The 16,167-nt window shown below is 74.7% G+C and overlaps 3 protein-coding genes across 3 annotated transcripts; 1 reads left to right on the top strand and 2 right to left on the bottom strand.

Moving 5' to 3' along the window:
* Positions 1 to 148: 148 nt before the first annotated feature.
* Positions 149 to 693, bottom strand: OST4 (oligosaccharyltransferase complex subunit 4, non-catalytic). Its single transcript, XM_074154055.1, has 2 exons — positions 660 to 693; positions 149 to 427 (listed from the first exon to the last, which is right to left on the bottom strand). The coding sequence occupies exon 2, from the start codon at positions 424 to 426 to the stop codon at positions 313 to 315; it is 114 nt and encodes a 37-aa protein (XP_074010156.1). The 5' UTR covers position 427; positions 660 to 693; the 3' UTR covers positions 149 to 312.
* Positions 694 to 2,309: 1,616 nt separating this feature from the next.
* EMILIN1 (elastin microfibril interfacer 1) lies at positions 2,310 to 9,690 on the top strand. The gene is made up of 8 exons (XM_074154035.1): positions 2,310 to 2,482; positions 4,606 to 4,731; positions 5,304 to 5,512; positions 5,600 to 7,369; positions 7,984 to 8,091; positions 8,216 to 8,233; positions 8,676 to 8,810; positions 9,359 to 9,690. Exons 1-8 carry the CDS (start codon positions 2,310 to 2,312, stop codon positions 9,688 to 9,690), a joined length of 2,871 nt encoding a protein of 956 aa, XP_074010136.1.
* A 357-nt stretch (positions 9,691 to 10,047) lies between these two features.
* LOC141468832 (cGMP-dependent protein kinase 1-like) lies at positions 10,048 to 15,721 on the bottom strand. Its single transcript, XM_074154039.1, has 19 exons — positions 15,540 to 15,721; positions 15,290 to 15,456; positions 14,893 to 15,006; positions 14,714 to 14,819; positions 14,273 to 14,336; positions 13,976 to 14,053; positions 13,763 to 13,851; positions 13,296 to 13,361; positions 13,154 to 13,201; positions 12,563 to 12,607; positions 12,033 to 12,171; positions 11,790 to 11,920; positions 11,620 to 11,709; positions 11,388 to 11,529; positions 11,122 to 11,285; positions 10,926 to 11,042; positions 10,386 to 10,448; positions 10,225 to 10,300; positions 10,048 to 10,134 (listed from the first exon to the last, which is right to left on the bottom strand). The coding sequence occupies exons 1-19, from the start codon at positions 15,719 to 15,721 to the stop codon at positions 10,048 to 10,050; spliced, it is 1,968 nt and encodes a 655-aa protein (XP_074010140.1).
* Positions 15,722 to 16,167: the final 446 nt, after the last annotated feature.

Below are 16,167 nucleotides of genomic sequence, written 5' to 3'. Positions count from 1 at the left end.
CCCTGGCCACGGCACCGGCGCGGCCACCAGCCCAGCCCCCGCGGCCCAGTGATGGCAGCTCCCGCAGGCCCGGCCAGCCCCGCTCCTCCCCGCAGGCCCGGCGGAGGGGCCCGGTGCCGGCGGGAGGGATTTTTACGTCACACGGTTTGGTCTTGTATCATCGTGTTTCCGTTAAAGGTGGTTTGGAAGAAGCGCGGCCTCCAGCCTCACTGCGGCACCCCCGTGCGCCGCGGCCGGCTCCCCAGGGGCCATGGCGGGAGGCGGGGGGGGCGGAGGGGGGTCCCGGTGCGGTGCCGGTGTCGCCGCCGTCCCTCACTCCTGCTTCTTGGGGTTGTTGACGGCCACGTAGTGGTAGAGGACCACGAGGAGGAAGAGCGACACGCCCAGCATGTTGGCGAAGATGGCGAGCTGCACGTCCGTGATCATCCTGGGGGGGAGGGAGACACACGGTGACACCCCCGCGGTGACACCCCCGGAAACCCCCCGGGGCGGGACCCCCCCCCTCCCCGCACCCCGCTCCGGCCTGGCACCGCGGGACCGAGCGCCGGCCCCGCAGCGCGGCGGGGACAACCCCCGCACCCCACCCCCCCGAAACGGGGACCCCCCCCCGGGACCCCCAACTCCCCCTGGGACCCCGCGGGCCCGGACCCCGCGCTTACGCGCCGCCGCCGCCGCCACGTCTCTCGCTCCGCCGCGCGCGACTTCCGGCCGCGGGGCACGCCGGGAGGGGCGGGGCGGGGTCGCCATGGCAATGGGGTGGGGCCGCGGGAGGCGGTACGGCTTGGGGAGAGAGGCGACGTCATACCCGCCCGGGGCTCCGCCGTGACGTCACGCTCGGGTCCCGGCCGTACCGTGACGTCACGGCGGCCCGGCTGTCGCCCCAGGGCCGGGCTCGCCCCGCCCCCCCCCCCCCCGGGGCGCCGCCGCCGCCATACAAGGCCGGGCGCGAGCGCGGGGGCGGGGCTCACGGGGCGGGGCTACGGCGGGGGGCGTGGCCCGGCGGCACTGCCGGCGGGCGGGGAGCCCCGGGGCGGCCGGGGCTAATTATAGCTGCTAATTAGGGCTGCGGGGCTGGGGCCGGGCCGGGCCGGGCCGGGCCGCACCCGGGCCGCCCTGACCCCTCCCTGCGACACGGTGCGGCCCCGCGCGGGGCAGCGCCTCCCCCGCGGCCCCCCACGGCGCCCCCCAGAACCCTCCCCACGGCCCCCCCACCGGCCCCTACGGTTCCCCCACGGCCCCCCCGGCCCTCGGGAGCAGAGGCGGGGGTGACGCCGCCCCCCCGGGGACAGCCCTGGCCGGGCTCAGCCCCCCCCCCCCCCCCAGCTGCCGCCAGCTGTTTGTGTTTAACCCACATTCGTTCGGCCCCGAGCGCGGCGGGTTCCCGCGCTGCCGTGCCAGGCTGTGACGTCACCGCGGGGCTGGGGCCAAGGCGTGATGTCACCGGGAGGCTCTTACATCACCGCGCGGCCTGGGGAAGCCGCGGTGTCACGGGGGTGTCACCGCCTCCTCCCTGCGGGGTCCCCGCTCCCGGTGACACCCCCGGCGGTGCCGGGGTGGGGCCGGGCCCGCTCCCGGCACGGGGGCACCGGCGCTGCCACGGGGCGGGGGGAACGTGGCGCCCCGGTACGGGGCTGCGGCAGAGGGGGACACCGGTGCCGGGCGCGTGGCTGCCGTGTGGCGGGGCACGGGGACCCGTCCCGGCTGTGCCCGGTGCCGGGGGCCACCCCGAGAGCCCGGGGACCCCCGAGCTGGGGATGGGGAGCGTGACCCCGGCCGTGCCGGGACAGGGGGCACAGGGGGGACCACGGGCGGGCGAGGAGCGGGGGTCCGTGTCCGTGCCGGGAGCGCGGTGCCATGCGGGTCCGGGTCCGGGTCCGTGCCCGTGCCAGGCGCGGGCAGCCGTGCGGTACCGGGGCGGGGGGGGGACACGGTGGCGGCAGCCCCCGCCGCGCTGGCCGCCGGCAGCCCTGGCCCCCGTCCCGGCCTCTCTGGCTTCCCCCGTCCCTCCTTCCCGTCGCCGCTAACGAGAAGCAGATGTGGCGGGCGGCGGGGCGGGGGCCGAGGGGGCCGCGGTGCCCGGCGGAGGCCGGGGGCTGCGCGGGCCGGGCAGGAAGCGGGGGGCCCCGGGGACCCCGCCGTCGGGCAGCGCCGGGGCGGCTCTGTCGGCGAGGGGCCGGCCGAGGGGAGGGCAGAGCCGCCCCGAGCCACGCCGAGCCGCGCAGAGCCGCGGGGACCGGGAGGCGACGGGTGCTCCTGAGCCACGCCGGGCCACCGCGAGCCACGCCGGGCAGTGCCCCACCGAGCCCAGCATGGCCCCCTGGCTCTGGCCGTGCCTCCTGGCCGCCCAGGCCCTGGCCGCCAACTTCCCCCCCCGGTACAGCCTTTACACCGGGGGGGCCGCCCCGCTCAGCCCCGGCCAGGCCACGGCCCCCCAGGGCCCCGCCGCGACCCACGGCGCTGCCCGGGCCGCCAGCCGGCACAGGTAGGGCCCGTCACCGCCGGGAGGGCGCGGGGGGCCGGGGGGGGGGGTGTCCGGGGGAAGCGGGGTGCAGCCCCACGCCCCGACGCCCCGGCACGTGCCGACACCGGCTGGGGGGGCCCGGCGAGGGGCGGCGGGACCGTCCCCCGCGGGTGCTGCCGTGCCGGGGGGCGGGGAGGGCGCTGGGGGGGTCCCCCGGCCTGATGGGGGGCTGCACCCTCCCGGTGCGGGCTGTGGGTGGGAGCGGGCGGTGGGCGCACGTGGAGGGGACGGGGATGGGGGCACGGGGAGGGGACGGGGATGGGGGCACGCGTGGGGCAGCCGGAGGGGCTGGGGGGAGGGCGAGACCCGCCGTGGGGCAGCGGGGGGGGGGGGAGGTGTCGGTGCGGGGGGTGCCGGGCTCGGTGCGGGGGGTGGGGGGGATCCCGGGGCCGGTCCTGCCGCAGCATCCGCACCGAGCGCCCCGGCGCGGGGTCCGACCCTCCCCGTCCCTGCTGGGGGGCTGCGGGGCTGGAGTGGGGCGGTGTGGGGCGGGGGGGTGCCCGGGGGGCGGCCCCACGGCGGGTCGGGGGTCACGCTCTCACCGCGGCCACATCAGCGTGGCCGGGGGGGGCGGGCGGGGGGAGCTGCACCGGCACCGCCGCAGCCGGCGCCTGCCCCATCCCTGCCCCATCCCTGCCCCACTGCCGGCCCCACGGCAGCCCCACAGCCCCAGCGTCCCGGGGCAGGGCGGCAGGGCCTGGCTGCAGGCGGGGGGGGCTGGGTGGGAAGGGGGGGGCGCGGGTCAGGCACCCCCAGCCCAGCCCCACAGCGCCGTGGCGGGGCACGGGCAGGGCTGAGCGTTTACCCGCGGCTTCGGGGGCACAGCGGGGTCTCCCCACGGTGACCCCTCCCCATGGATCGGGGGGCACAGTGGACCCTCCCTGTGCTTGGAGGGGGGGCACAGGGGGGCTGTCCCCATGCCCTGCCCTTTCAGGAGGGCTCCTGTCCCATCCCATCCCATTCCCATCCCCGATCCCGTACCCCCTCTCCTGGGATATGGACATCCCCAGTCCCGGGCCGTGGGGCCCCAAGGGCAGCCCGGGGGGGTCCCGGTATCCCGCGGTTGGGGGGGGCTGAGTGGCACAGTGGGGCCGGGAAGAGAAGGGAAGGGAAGGGCAGGAGGGAGCGAGGGGGGGCCGTGGGTCGGCGCAGGAATTCCCGGCGGCCCCCGGGGAGGAGCTGGAATCCAGCCGGGGCCTGAGGGGAACCAGCCGGGCTGACGGGAACCGGCCGTGGCTACGGGCCCCCACCGCAGCCCAGCGCCCGCCGCGGGGGACGAGGGGCCTGGGGGGGCGCTCCCTACGGGGCTGCCCGGGGGGGTGCTCTGTGTGGGGCTGGGGGCGCTGGGTATGGGGCTGGGCTCCAGGATCTGGGCTCAGACCATATAAGGCTGCGCTGGGGTCCCTGCAGCCTGTGGGGCCGGGCTGGGGGCCCACACCGTGGGGCTGGGGTCCCTGCAGCCTGTGGGGCCGGGCTGGGGGCCCACGCCGTGGAGCTGGGGTCCATCCCCAGGGTGGGGGGAACGGTGCCCCACAGGGACACTGTCCCCCCCCCACCTGCTCTGGCTCAGAGGGGCGTTTGACCCCCAGCTGCAGAGTCCTGGTTGGGGGCCACAATGGCCGTGGGGTGGCTGAGCCCCCCCAGTGGGTGGCTGCCCCCACCCCACCGGTGCAGAGGGGACCGGGGACACGTGGGGCGGCGATGGGGCAGGACGTGGGGCAGGCAGCGCGGCGTGACGGGGGGCCTGGCACCCCAAACCCTGCCCGGCCGCCCCGAACCCCACAGGCAGAGTCCCCCACTCCCACAGGGCTCCCCAGGGGCTGCCCCACGGCCAGGGGCTGTGGCCCTTGCGGTGCCACCGGAGGCCCCGGCACCACGGGCCACCGGGCAGGGCAGGGATGAACGGGCTTCGCCGTGGGGCAGGATCCGGCCCATTAACCCCACGGCACTGGGCCGTGACGGCTGCTACCGGTGGGGCGAGCACGGGGGGCGAGCGGGGGGAGGCCGGTGTGTGCCAGGGGGGTGCGGTGCCTGGCGGGGGTCACCGGGTCTGTGCCGGGGGACACCCTGACCCCATCCCGCAGGAACTGGTGTGCCTACGTGGTGACGCGCAGCGTGAGCTGCGTGGTGGAGGACGGCGTCGAGAGCTTCGTCAAGCCGGATTATCAGCCCTGCGCCTGGGGGGGGCTCCAGTGCCCCCGCGTCCTGGCGTGAGTGGGGACGGGGATGGGGACCGGGGGGGCTCCGGGGGATGGGGGGCTCTGGGCAGAGCCGGGTCGGGCCGTGGCCCCATCACCCCCCTGGCCGCCGCCACCGCTGTTTATCCACCCCGGGGTCGTGTTTACTTTTTCACAAGAGCCGGGCGGCCTCGAGTGGTGCCGGGGGGGGGTGACCGTTCCCCCCCGCCCAGCTGCAGACCCCTGCGAGGCACGTGCTGGCGCCCCCCAGGACCCCCAGCCGTGGGGGGTCCAGGCCGGAGGCTCCGGGTGATGCCAGCGGGGGGGGGTGAGCGGGGGCAGCCCCCCCAGCCCCTGCGGTTGAGCAAGATGCTGGGTGCGGAGGGGGGGGCAGACCGCAGCCCGTGTGTGGTTTTTGCTCCCGGCTGCCCGACGCCGCGGCACGTGGGGGGGGGACGACAGCGTGACCCGGGAGCGGGGACGTGGCGGGGGTCCCCCCACCCTGCTGCCCCGGGACCCCCACCCAGCGTCTGTCGTCCCCCCTCCTCTGCCCAGCCGGGGCTGCCGTGTCCCCCCCTCCGCATCAGGGTCCCCTCCGCCCGCAGGTACCGCAGCTTCCTGCGGCCCCGCTACAAGGTGGCCCAGCGCACGGTGTCGGAGCTGGCCTGGCGCTGCTGCCAGGGCTACTCGGGCGAGGACTGCACCGAGGGGCCGGCGCCCGCGCCCCCCCAGCCCACCGGCCGCCCCCGGCCCCGCCCGGGCCGCCCCACGCTCTCCGGCTTCGGCAACCCCCTCAGCGGCTTGGGGGGCGAAGGTAGTGCCGGTGGGGCCGGGGGGTGGCGGCGGGGACGCGGCGCCGGGGGGGGCGGCCGCGTCCCCTGACGGTGCGGTGCGGCGGCAGGCGGCGGGGAGGCGGAGAAGGTGCGGCGGCTGGAGGAGCAGGTCCGGCGGCTGAGCGAGGAGGTGGAGGAGCTGCGGGCCGGCCGGGAGCCGCCGCGCCGGGCGGCCGAGGGCCCGCAACCGGCCGACGCCGCCGCCCCCGCCGAGGTGCGGGAGGCGCTGAGCCAGGTCCAGCGGCGGCTGGAGGAGCTGGAGAACCGCCTGCGCCGGCCCGAGGGCGCGGGGGCGGCGGGGGCGGCGGCGCTGCGGGAGCTGGAGCGGCGGCTGGAGGAGACCTGCGCCGCCTGCGCGGCCGGCACCGAGGGGCTGCGGCGGCAGGCGGCCGAGGACCGGGAGCGGATGCGGGAGCTGGAGAAGCTGGTGGGCTCTGTGGACCAGCGCAACCGGGATGCGGTGGAGACGGTGCAGCGGCACATCAGCAGCATCAGCAGCCGCCTGGCCCCCGCCGCGCCGCCCCCCGACGAGCTGCTCCGGCGCCTGGGCGAGCTGGAGCGGCGCCTGGAGGGGCTGCCCGCGGCTACGGGCCCGGCGGGGCCCGGCGGACCGGGGCTGGTGCTGGCCCGGCGGCTAACGGAGCTGGAGGGGCGGCTGAACGCCTCGCGGGCCGGGCCCTGGCCCCCCGAGCCCGAGGGGCGGCAGAGCGGGCTACCGGGACGCTTGGCCAACCTCAGCCGGGCCGTGGAGGGGCTGGCGGCCAGCGGGGCCCAGCGCGGCGCCCGACTGGCCCAACTGGAGGGGCTGCTGGCCCGCTGCGGCCAGCCCTGCCCGGCACCCCCGGAGCCGACGGCGGGCGGCCGGGACGAGGAGCTCGGTCCCCTCCTGCGGCAGCTGGAGCGGCGACTGCAGGACGCCGAGGGGCAACTGCGGGCGCTGGGGGACGGCGGCGGGGCCGGGGTGGCCGGGACCCTGCGGGGGCTGCGGGGGGAGACGACGGAGCTGCGGGAGCTGCTGGAGGAGCAGGGGGAGGCGCTGGGGCGGCTGCGGGAGGGGGGAGCGCTGGCAAAGGAGGAGCTGGGGCGGCTCCGCAACCGGACGGGGCGGCTGGAGGCTGAGCTGGGGGGTCTGAACGGCGGCCCCTGCCCCGCTCCCTGCGCCCCCCTGCCCCCCGGGGAGCTGGAGCGGCTGTGGGCCGAGGTGGAGGGCTGCACCGCTGCCTGCCGCCCCCCCCCGCCCGGCCACACCGAGACGGAGATGATGGAGACGGAGGAGCCGCCGCTGGAGGGGTTCGGCGTCTTTGGGGGCACCTCTTCCTCGGAGCTGCGGGGTCTGCGGGGCGAGCTGGCGGCGGCCCTGGTCTCTCTGGACGGGCTGAACGCCACGGTGCAGGGGCTGCAGAACGCCCTGGACGAGCAGGACGCCCGGCAGCGGGAGTTGGGCTCCATCACTGAGCGGGTGGTGGCCGAGCTGGACCAGGCGGCGGCGGCGGCAGCGGAGCGGCAAGCGGAGAGCGAGGAGCGGCTGGAAGGGCTGGCGAGGGAGCTGATGAGGGCCGGAGGTTGCCCGGCCGGGCTGGAGCCGCGGGTGGCCAAGCTGGAGGGTGTCTGCGAGCAGCTGGAGACGGTGGCCGGGGGGCTTCGCGGCCTGCGCGAGGGGCTGGGCCGGCATGTGGCCGGGCTGTGGGCCGCCGTGCGGGAGCTGAACGGCACGGCCGGCGAGCACGCCGCGCTGCTGGAGAAGGCGCTGCAGGCCCAGCTCCCGCGGCGGCTGGGGGCCCTCAACGCCAGCCTCCAGCTCCTGCGCGGGGAGATGCAGCGGCTCAGCCAGCAGAACGGTGCGCAGGGACACAGGGGGACACGCAGGGACATGGGGCGGGGGGGACAATGACGAAGACGTGGGGACACGGGGCAGAGGCTGGGGGTGCGGGGATGAGGGGACGGGGCTTGGGGACCGTGGCGGAGGCATGGGGACATGGGGGGGACGCATGGCGACATGGGGACCATGGTGGAGGCACTGGGATATGGGGACACAGGGATGGGGGCACAGGGCTGCAGGGACAGGGCTTGGGGACACACAGGGATCATGGTGGAGGCACTGGGATGTGGGGACACAGGGACATGGGGACACAGTGTAGGCACTGGGATGTGGGGACATGGGGACACAGGGGCACTGATGGGCGAGGGGGGTGTGTGAGGATGTGGGGGCATGGGTCTGAGGGTGTGGGGACACCAGGGCACAAGAGGCTGCAGGCTATGGGGCTGCCATGTGTGGGGACACAAGCCATGGGTCTGTGGGGTGTGGGGACATGGGGATGGAAGCCATGGGGTCTCACGGCATGGGGATGTGGGACTGCATGGGCACACAAGTCCTGGGGACGTGGGGCTCAAGGTGTGGGGTAAAGGGAAGGGCTGTGGGGTGGGGGCGGCTGTAACCCTGTCCTCCCTTCAGGCCCCCCTGGCCCCCCTGGACCCGCCGGTCCCATGGGTGAGATGGGCCCCCCCGGCCCCGCTGGGCCACCTGGCAAGGATGGAGAACAAGGCCCCATGGGCCCCCCAGGTAAGGAGCAGCCCTCCGTGCCCCGTCCCCCCACACTGGGGCAGCGCTGGTGTGGCCAGACCCTGTCCCCCAGGGGTCCTGCCCCACACCGGCCCTGCAGCCCCCTCCTCCCCTTCCCTCCTAGGTCTGCCAGGAGAGAGAGGTAGGGCTGGGGGGCTCGGGGGGGCTGGGAGGTTTAGGGGGGATCTAGGGGTTTGGGAGGGCTGGGGAGCTCAGGGGGTTAGAAGGGGCGGAGGGGTGGGGTTTGGGGGGGTGCTGGGGAGTGGGGGGGCTTGGGGAGGGGGAACAGGGGGACTGGAGGGATTGGGGGATGAGGGGGTTTGGGTTGGGGGGCTGGAATAGCATCTGGGGGGCATGTGGGGCTGGGGCAAGGGGAGAAAGGGATGGGGGGGAGGACACCCTGAGGTGACAGGCAGAGGGGGTGGGGGCACAGTGGGGGGACATGGTCAAGGGTGGGGGGCACGGACATAGCAAAGGGATGGGTTTGGGGGTGGTGGCTGCTGGGCTGGGGGTGCTGTGGGGGTGCAGAGGGTGCCGGGGGGGGGGGGCTGGTCCGGGGTGCCCCGTCCTGACGCGGTGCCCAGGTGAGGTGGGGGAGCCGGGGTCTGTGCCCCACGTCGCCTTCTCGGCCGCCCTGAGCACCCAGCGCACGGAGCCGGGCACCGTCCCCTTCGATCAGGTCCTGCTCAACGACGGTGGCGCCTACGACCCCGAGACGGGTGAGCGCCCGTGGGGCACGGCCGTGGGGCAGGATGTGGGGCAGGATGGGGCTGTGTGGAGGGATGTGGCTGTGGGGTGAGTGAGAGCTGCATGGTCATGGGTGAAGCATGGTTTGGTAGGGTCTGTTGTGATGGGACAAGGGGTGATGGTTTTAAACTAAAAGAAGGGAGATTTAGAGTAAATTTAAGGGAGAAATCGTTCACGCTGAGGGTGGTGAGAGCCTGGCCCAGGCTGCCCAGAGAAGCTGTGGCTGCCCCATCCCTGGAGGGGTTCAAGGCCAGGTTGGAGGGGGCTTGGAGCAACCTGCTCTGGTGGGAGGTGTCCCTGCCCAGGACAGGGGGGGAACTGGAAGGGTTTTAAGGTCCCTTCCCACCCAAACCGTCCTGTGATCCCGGGGTGCAACGAAGGCCATGGGGTGGGGGGTCCTGAGGGGGTGCGGTGATGGCTGTGGAGAGCAGTGGGGGATCCTGGGGATGCAGAGCTCATTCTGGGGGGGCATCATGGCTTGGGGGGGCTGCCAGCACTGACGCCCCCCTGCCCGCCACAGGGACCTTCACGGCGCCGGTGAGCGGGCGGTACCTGGTGAGCGCGGTGCTGACGGGGCACAGGGGGGAGAAGCTGGAGGCCGTGCTGTCCCGCTCCAACCAGGGCATCGCCCGCCTGGACTCGGGGGGCTTCCAGCCCGAGGGGCTGGAGAAGGAGCCGGTGGTGGCCCTGCAGCCCAGCCCCGGGGCCCTGGGGGTCTTCAGCCTCCTGCTGCCGCTGGCGGCCGGCGAGACCCTCTGCGTGGACCTGGTCTCAGGGCGACTGGCCCACGCGCCCGACGAGCCCCTCACCATCTTCAGCGCGGCCCTGCTCTACGACGCCGAGGAACCCTAGAGCCCCCGGACTCCCCCCCCAACGCCGGCCGGGGTCACAGACAGGCCGGGGGGTCCCCATGCCCCAGCGGGACCCCCCCCACCCACCCCGTTATTTATCAGCACCCCCCAGTCCTCACTGCCCCCTCACCACATGCCCCCCGCCCCACACAGCCCGCCCCGGCCCCCCACGCCGCCCCCAGTCCCGCACTGTCCCCCACGAAATAAAGATGCGGCACCGGGTTTTGTACCCGTGGCTCCGGCTCCTTCCTGCTCCCCCGGCTGCAGCCCCACCGTTTATTGCCCTGGGGGGGCATCGCCCCGGCCCGGGGCGGGGGGGGAGGGGGGGCAGGGCATGGCCAGGGGCGTCCCACTGCCCTCAGAAATCCTCGTCCCAGCCTGAGAACTCATCCTCTGCTGGCGTCCAGTCCACCGAGAAACGCTTGAAGTTGACGTAGGGGGGTCCCTGGGCAGGGGACATGAGATGAGAGGTGGGCCCTCCTGTCCACCCCCCAGCAGCGCCCACATGACCCCCCCAAGCCCCCCAGAACCTCACCTCCTTGATGAGGCACAGGGTGGGCGCCTCCAGCTGCCGCAGCGAGAGCTTCCTCCACTTCAGGGCCCCAAACCACCTTGTGGGGGGGTGGGAAAGGGCTGCAGGAGGGGTCGGGGGGGTGACACAGGCCTCTCCGGCAGCGCCCCCCCTGCCCCATTTACCTGTGTTTCTTGATGCCGCGGATGCCGCTGGCCGTGTTCCCCAGGCGCTGCCCTGGACGGCGCCTGCAAGGGGGGGGGTGTGGGGCAGGGGATGGGGGACACCCCCATGCACCCGGGTCACCCCCCCACATAGTGGGGTGTAGTGATTTACCTGGGGGACCCCCCCCACCCCTCCCTGTCATGCACACCAGAAAGCAGTGATGCACCAGGGGACCCCCCCACCACCACCACGAACACTGGGGTGCAGTGACGCACCCAGGGCATGCCCCCCAAACACACAAATACCCCGGGGTGCAACGGTGTACCTGGGGGAGGGGGTACCCCATCCTTCCACGCACCCCCAGGATGCAGTGATGCACCCAGGGAACCCCCCCCAGGATGCAGGGATGCACCCAGGGGACACACCCCCCCCCCCCCAGGATGCAGGGATGCACCCAGGGGACACTCCCATGCACACCGGGGTGCAGTGACACACACACCCCGGGGCACCTCACTGCGTCCAGCCCCCCCGTCCCCCACCCGCGATGGGTGCCCCCCCACCTGCAGAGCTTGCTGATGAGGGAGCAGGCGGCCTCCCCGAGGAAGGCGGGGAAGGAGAAGACGCCGTCCAGGATGCGGCTGTAGATCTGCTGGGGGTCAGCGCTGTGGAAGGGGGGCCTGCGGGGCACGGGCAGGTGGGGACTCGCCGCAGTGGGGGGGTCCCGGCCGGCCTCGGGAGTGGGGGGCATGCTCTCACCTGCCCACCAGCAGCTCGAAGGCGAGGATGCCCAGCATCCAGAAGTCGACGGCGAAGTCGTGCCCCTCCTGGCGCAGCATCTCGGGCGCCAGGTACTCGGGGGTCCCGCAGAAGGAGTAGCTCTTCTCCCCCCGCCCCAGCTCCTTGGCGAAGCCGAAGTCGACCTGGGGGCGCCGGGGCCGTCAGCCCGCCCCCCCCCACCCTATCCCCCCCACCACCGCCCGCCCGCCCCGGGGCCAGCGCCGCCGGGACGCTCGCCCCGGTACCAGCTTGACGTAGCCGCGCCGGTCCAGCATGAGGTTCTCGGGCTTCAGGTCGCGATAGACGACGCCGCGGCCGTGGAGGTACTCGAGGGCTTCCACCACGCAGGCACAGCAGAACACGGCCAGCGGCTCCTCGAAGCAGCGCCTGCACGGCAGGGACCACCGGTGGCGCGGCGCGGCGTGGCCACCAGGCCCCCCCCCGCCCCGCTCGCTCGCTCGCCCCCGGGCTCCCTACACCTCCCGCAGCTTGGTCCACAGCTCGCCGCCCTGGCAGAACTCCAGCAGCAGGTAGACGTGTTGCCCGTCCCGGAAGGTGCCGAAAAACCTGCCGGCGAGGACGGGGTGAGGAGGTGGGTGGGTGGGACCCCGGCACCGGCCCCCCCCTCCGCCCCCAGCCCCGCTCACCCCACGACGAAGGGGCTGCGGTTCCCCGCCAGCACCCGCCGCTCGGTGCGGACGTGCTCCTGCTGCCGGGTCCGCACCACCCGGTCCTTGCGGATCCGCTTCAGCGCGAAGAGACGCTCCTGGCACCGCACCTGGGCGCGGGGCGGCCGTGGGCACCGGCACCGGGACCGGCGCCGGGACGGGCGCCGCCGGCCGCGGCGGGACAAGGGTGGGTATCCGGGGGCGGGGGGTGTCTCATCTCACCAGCTCGACCCTGCCGAAGCCCCCGGTGCCCAGGACGACGCGCTGTCCCCGCCGCTGCCCCTCCTCGTACCGCACGGCCACCAGGTCCTCCAGCCTCGCCGGCCCCGGGGGGTGCCGCAGGCTCGGGGACCCCCAGCCCCTGCGGGGGCGGACCACAGCCCTGCAGCGCCCGCCCCGGCCCCCTGGGGCTGCCGACCCCCAACGCTGCCCAGGACCCCCCCGCTGCTCCCCAGGGACAGAGCTGGGTCCCACCTCGCGGACCCACCAGTACCGTGGGGTCCCTGGTGCCATCAGGGGACACTGCAGCACCCGGAGTGACACCAGGGACCCCGTGTCACCCAGCCAGAGCCTGGGGACCCCCAGAAAAGGCGGGGCCTTGCTTGACTTGGTCTGTCCCCCCCCCCCCCCCCGCTGCCCACCCATGTCCATGTCCTAAGCAGGGTGGCCTCATACCTGTCCCCGTCCCCAACCCCATCCCATCCCATCCCAATCCCTGTCACTGTCCCCATCCCATCCCATCCCACACTCACCTCCCCAGCTCCTCTGGTCCTGATCCCTCTGTCTCTGTCATGTCCCTAGGGTGTGCAGGAGCCATGGGTGTGGGGGCAGTGGGGCAGCCCCCAGGCACTCCCACAGCCCTCTCCCCATGGAACCCTCCCCATGGCCCCCCAGGGATGGGTACAGGGTCGGGGGGGGCATGAGGGACCCAGACATATGTGTGGGGTCAGGACGGAGCTGCCCTTGGCTGGGGGGGGGTGTGTGTGTGTCTGTAGGGAGGGTGGTGTTCACTTCATGTGGGGCCCTGCTGGAGTGAGCAGCACCGTGGGGCTGGGGGGGAGTGGGATGGTGCCTGGGCTGGGCCCCCCCAGCCCAGGCAGAGCCCAGCATCTCCTCAGGGCCACGGCACAGACCCCCCTACCCAGCAGAACCCCACCAGGACCATCACCCCCCACCCATCACTTTGGGTCTCCACCCCAGACACCCCCATCTCCCTGCCCCCCATGCTCCCCCCCCCCCTCCCCCAGGGGGTGCCCCTGGGGCTCCCCATGAAGCTGAGCATTGCCCTGGGGTCCCTGAGGGGCTGGGGGTCTCAGGGAGTCCCAGGGGCCGGGGACACTCACTGCTCCTGGAGCTGCTGGGGGCAGAAGGGGCTGATCTCAAGGAAGTCTCTGTGGGATAGAGGAGGGGTCAGCAGGGTGGGGGGGGTCTGGCAGGGACAGATTGGGGGGGGGGGGGGGGGGGCGGGGAGACAGGGACACCCACTCCTTGGCCATGGTGATGCAGGTGACGTGTCCCTGGGCCTGGCACGACGCCGTCCGGGGGCTGTTCCTGCGCAGAGAGGGGGGGAGTCACAGGGGGGAGACGGGCGGGGGGGGGGGGGGAGAGACAGGGGGAAGTGTGCATGGAGGGAGGGTGAATGGGGTTGTGCAAGAGGTGCTGGCGCAGGTGAGGTGGAACCAGCCCCATCATGTCACTGCGGGGGGGGGGTGTCACAGCAGGGGAAGGGTCACTGCAGTGGGGGGGGAAATCACCACCAGGGAGGAGGTCACCAGGAGGGGGAACCACTGCAGGGGGGGTCACAGCATGGTGTTGTATCACTACGTGGATGGGGGGGTCACTGCAGGAGGAGGTCACTGCAGGGGGTGTGACACGGTGACCCTGGAGCCAGGCAGCGAGGGGCGCTGCGGGGGGGGTGTGGGAGGGGGATGCAGGGGGGTGCGGGCACCTACGTCATCAGGGAGAGCTCCCCGAAGTGCTGGCCGGGGCCCAGGACGCGGATCAGCCTCTCCTGCCCCCCCGCCCGCTGGGTGACCCGCACCTGCGGGGGGGTGGGATGGGGTGAGCGGGACCGAGGGGGAGGGGCACACGTCCCTGCCCCCCCCGGGGTCCCGGTGCGGTGGGGAAGGTGCGGGGTTGGGGGGGGTGGGGGGGTGCAGACCCACCTCTCCCTTCAGGATGATGTAGAAGTTTTCACCTTCGTCCCCTTCGTGGATTATGATGTCACCGGGCGTGAAGGTGCACTGCGGAGGGGAGGGGGGGCACGGGCAGGGGGTGGGGGGCAGGTAGCCCCCCCATCCCGTCCCAGACCCCCCCATCCCGGGACATCCCAGCACCCCCAAGCCCGACATTGCACTCCCGACCCCCCACGGACTGCAGCCCCACGGGGGGGGGTGTGTGTGTGTGTCCTGGTCCCCCCAGGGCCCCACACGCGGGGGGGCCTTTCTCGGGCCCCCACTCACCTCCTCCATAGCGTCCAGCAGCTTGTGGAGGTGCTCGTCCGAGAGGTCCTGCAGCCACGGCACCCTGCGGGCCGGGGGGGGGGCTGATGGGCTGCACCCCCTGCCTACCCCCCTGCCTGCCTCCCCTGCCTGCCCCCCCTGCCCTGTCTGCACCCCCTGCCCTGCCTGCCCCCCTGCAGCCCGGAGCCGAGCACAGCCATGGGGCAGAGCTGGGGAAGGGGCTGGGGAGGGGGCAGGGATGGGGACAGGAATGGGGGCAGGATGGGGAGAGGGGCAGGGGGATCAGACAGGAACAGGGACTGGGATGAGCTGGGAACGGGGATGGGGATGCTGAGGAGGGGACTCTGCAGAGCGAAGGCTGGCAGGAGGGGCTGGAGCCCCCACCCCAGAAGGTGTCAGGGTGTGGGGCTGGGGGGCGCTGCGGGGCCGGCCCCCACTCACGTCCGCAGGGAGCCCAGGATCTCCGCTCGCCGCTGCTTGGCGTGGCTGGTGGCCATGGCTCGGTACCGCGGCCGGTCGATGGCCCAGAGCCGCACGGGGCCGAGCGCTGCAGAAAACGGGGGTGGGTCAGCCGGGGGGCTGGGGGTGGCAGGGGGTCCGGGGGGCTGGGGGGGGCTCACCCCGCACGGTGGCGGTGCGCCGGCAGTGGTAGAGGATCGCCAGCTCCCCGAAGACGTCCCCCGGCCCCAGCGTGCGGAGCTGCTGGCCCCGCTGGCTGACGCTGAGCTGGCCCTCTGCGGGGAGACACGGCCCGCACACTCACGCACACGCGTGTGTACACACACCTGCCCCGCAGCAGGCGGCCTCGTATGTGCACACACGGGCGGTGCATCCCCCGCAGTGGGGGCACATGCACACGGGTGTGCACGGGCACACGCACACATGTGTGTGCTGCCCCCCGACACGCACAGACGCACGCGTGTGCCGCAGCCTGACACACACAGGGACACGCGGCAGACGAGCTCACCCCGGTGCACACCCACACGTGTGACCCCCCCCCCCTCCCCGCGCTCTCACCCGCCACGATGTACATGGCGGTCCCTTCGTCGCCCTCGGCCAGCACCGTGTCGCCGGGGCCGTGCCGGACGGGGGCCAGGCTCTGGGCCAGCGCCTCGGGGCAGCCCTCGCCCAGGCGCCGCAGGAACTCGCTGCGTCCCACCGCCTCCGCGATCAGGTCCAGGTCCCTGGGGGCGCGGGGACACGGGCGGGGCAGCACCGGCCACCCCCCCCGCGATGTCCCCCCCCGCCCCAGCTCCCCGGCGGCTACCTGCGCGACTTGGGGCTACCGGGCACGCAGAGGGCGGCGTCGCTGGCCAAGGGCTCGGGGACGATGGCCGGGGCCCGGCTGTCCCGCCGGCCGGGGGGCTGCTCGGCGGGCCCCCCCCGCGCCACGCTCCGCAGGAAGGTCCGCTCCTCCCGCAGCCGCAGCTCCCGCAACCGCTCGTCCATCCCCGCGCCACCACGTCGCCCTGGGGTGTTTGTGTGTGTGTGACACGGGCAGGGTGGCATCACCCGCCACCGCCCCGCCCCCCCCACTGCCCCCCCTGCCCCAGAGCAGCCCCCAAGTCCCAGGGCAGAGGGGGGAGATGCTCCCCGGGGCAGGGGGCACAGCACGGGGGGGCACAGCCGGGACCGGCACGGTGCTGCCGGCCTTGGCTCTGCAGGGCGCGGGGGGGCTCAGGGACACCCAGCACCCTGCGGTACCGGGCGCCCGGCCCCCGCCCTACCTCGGCGGCGGAGGTGGGGGGGGGGGAGGAAGGGGGGTCGGTCCCGGGCGGGGGGTCCCGGCCCCACGGAGGGTGTCTCCCGCGGGCGCCGCGCCCGGGCGCTCCCCGCTCCGTGCAAAGGTTGTGCCGCCCGGTGAGCCCCGGGTGGGCCCGGGGCGAGGGGTGGGG

Source organism: Numenius arquata, chromosome 9 (genome assembly GCF_964106895.1).
Source record: "Numenius arquata chromosome 9, bNumArq3.hap1.1, whole genome shotgun sequence".
NCBI classification, from domain to species: Eukaryota; Metazoa; Chordata; class Aves; order Charadriiformes; family Scolopacidae; genus Numenius; species Numenius arquata.
The sequence above is the reverse complement of the archived record's forward strand: the minus strand, read 5'-3'. Positions and strand labels throughout refer to the sequence as shown.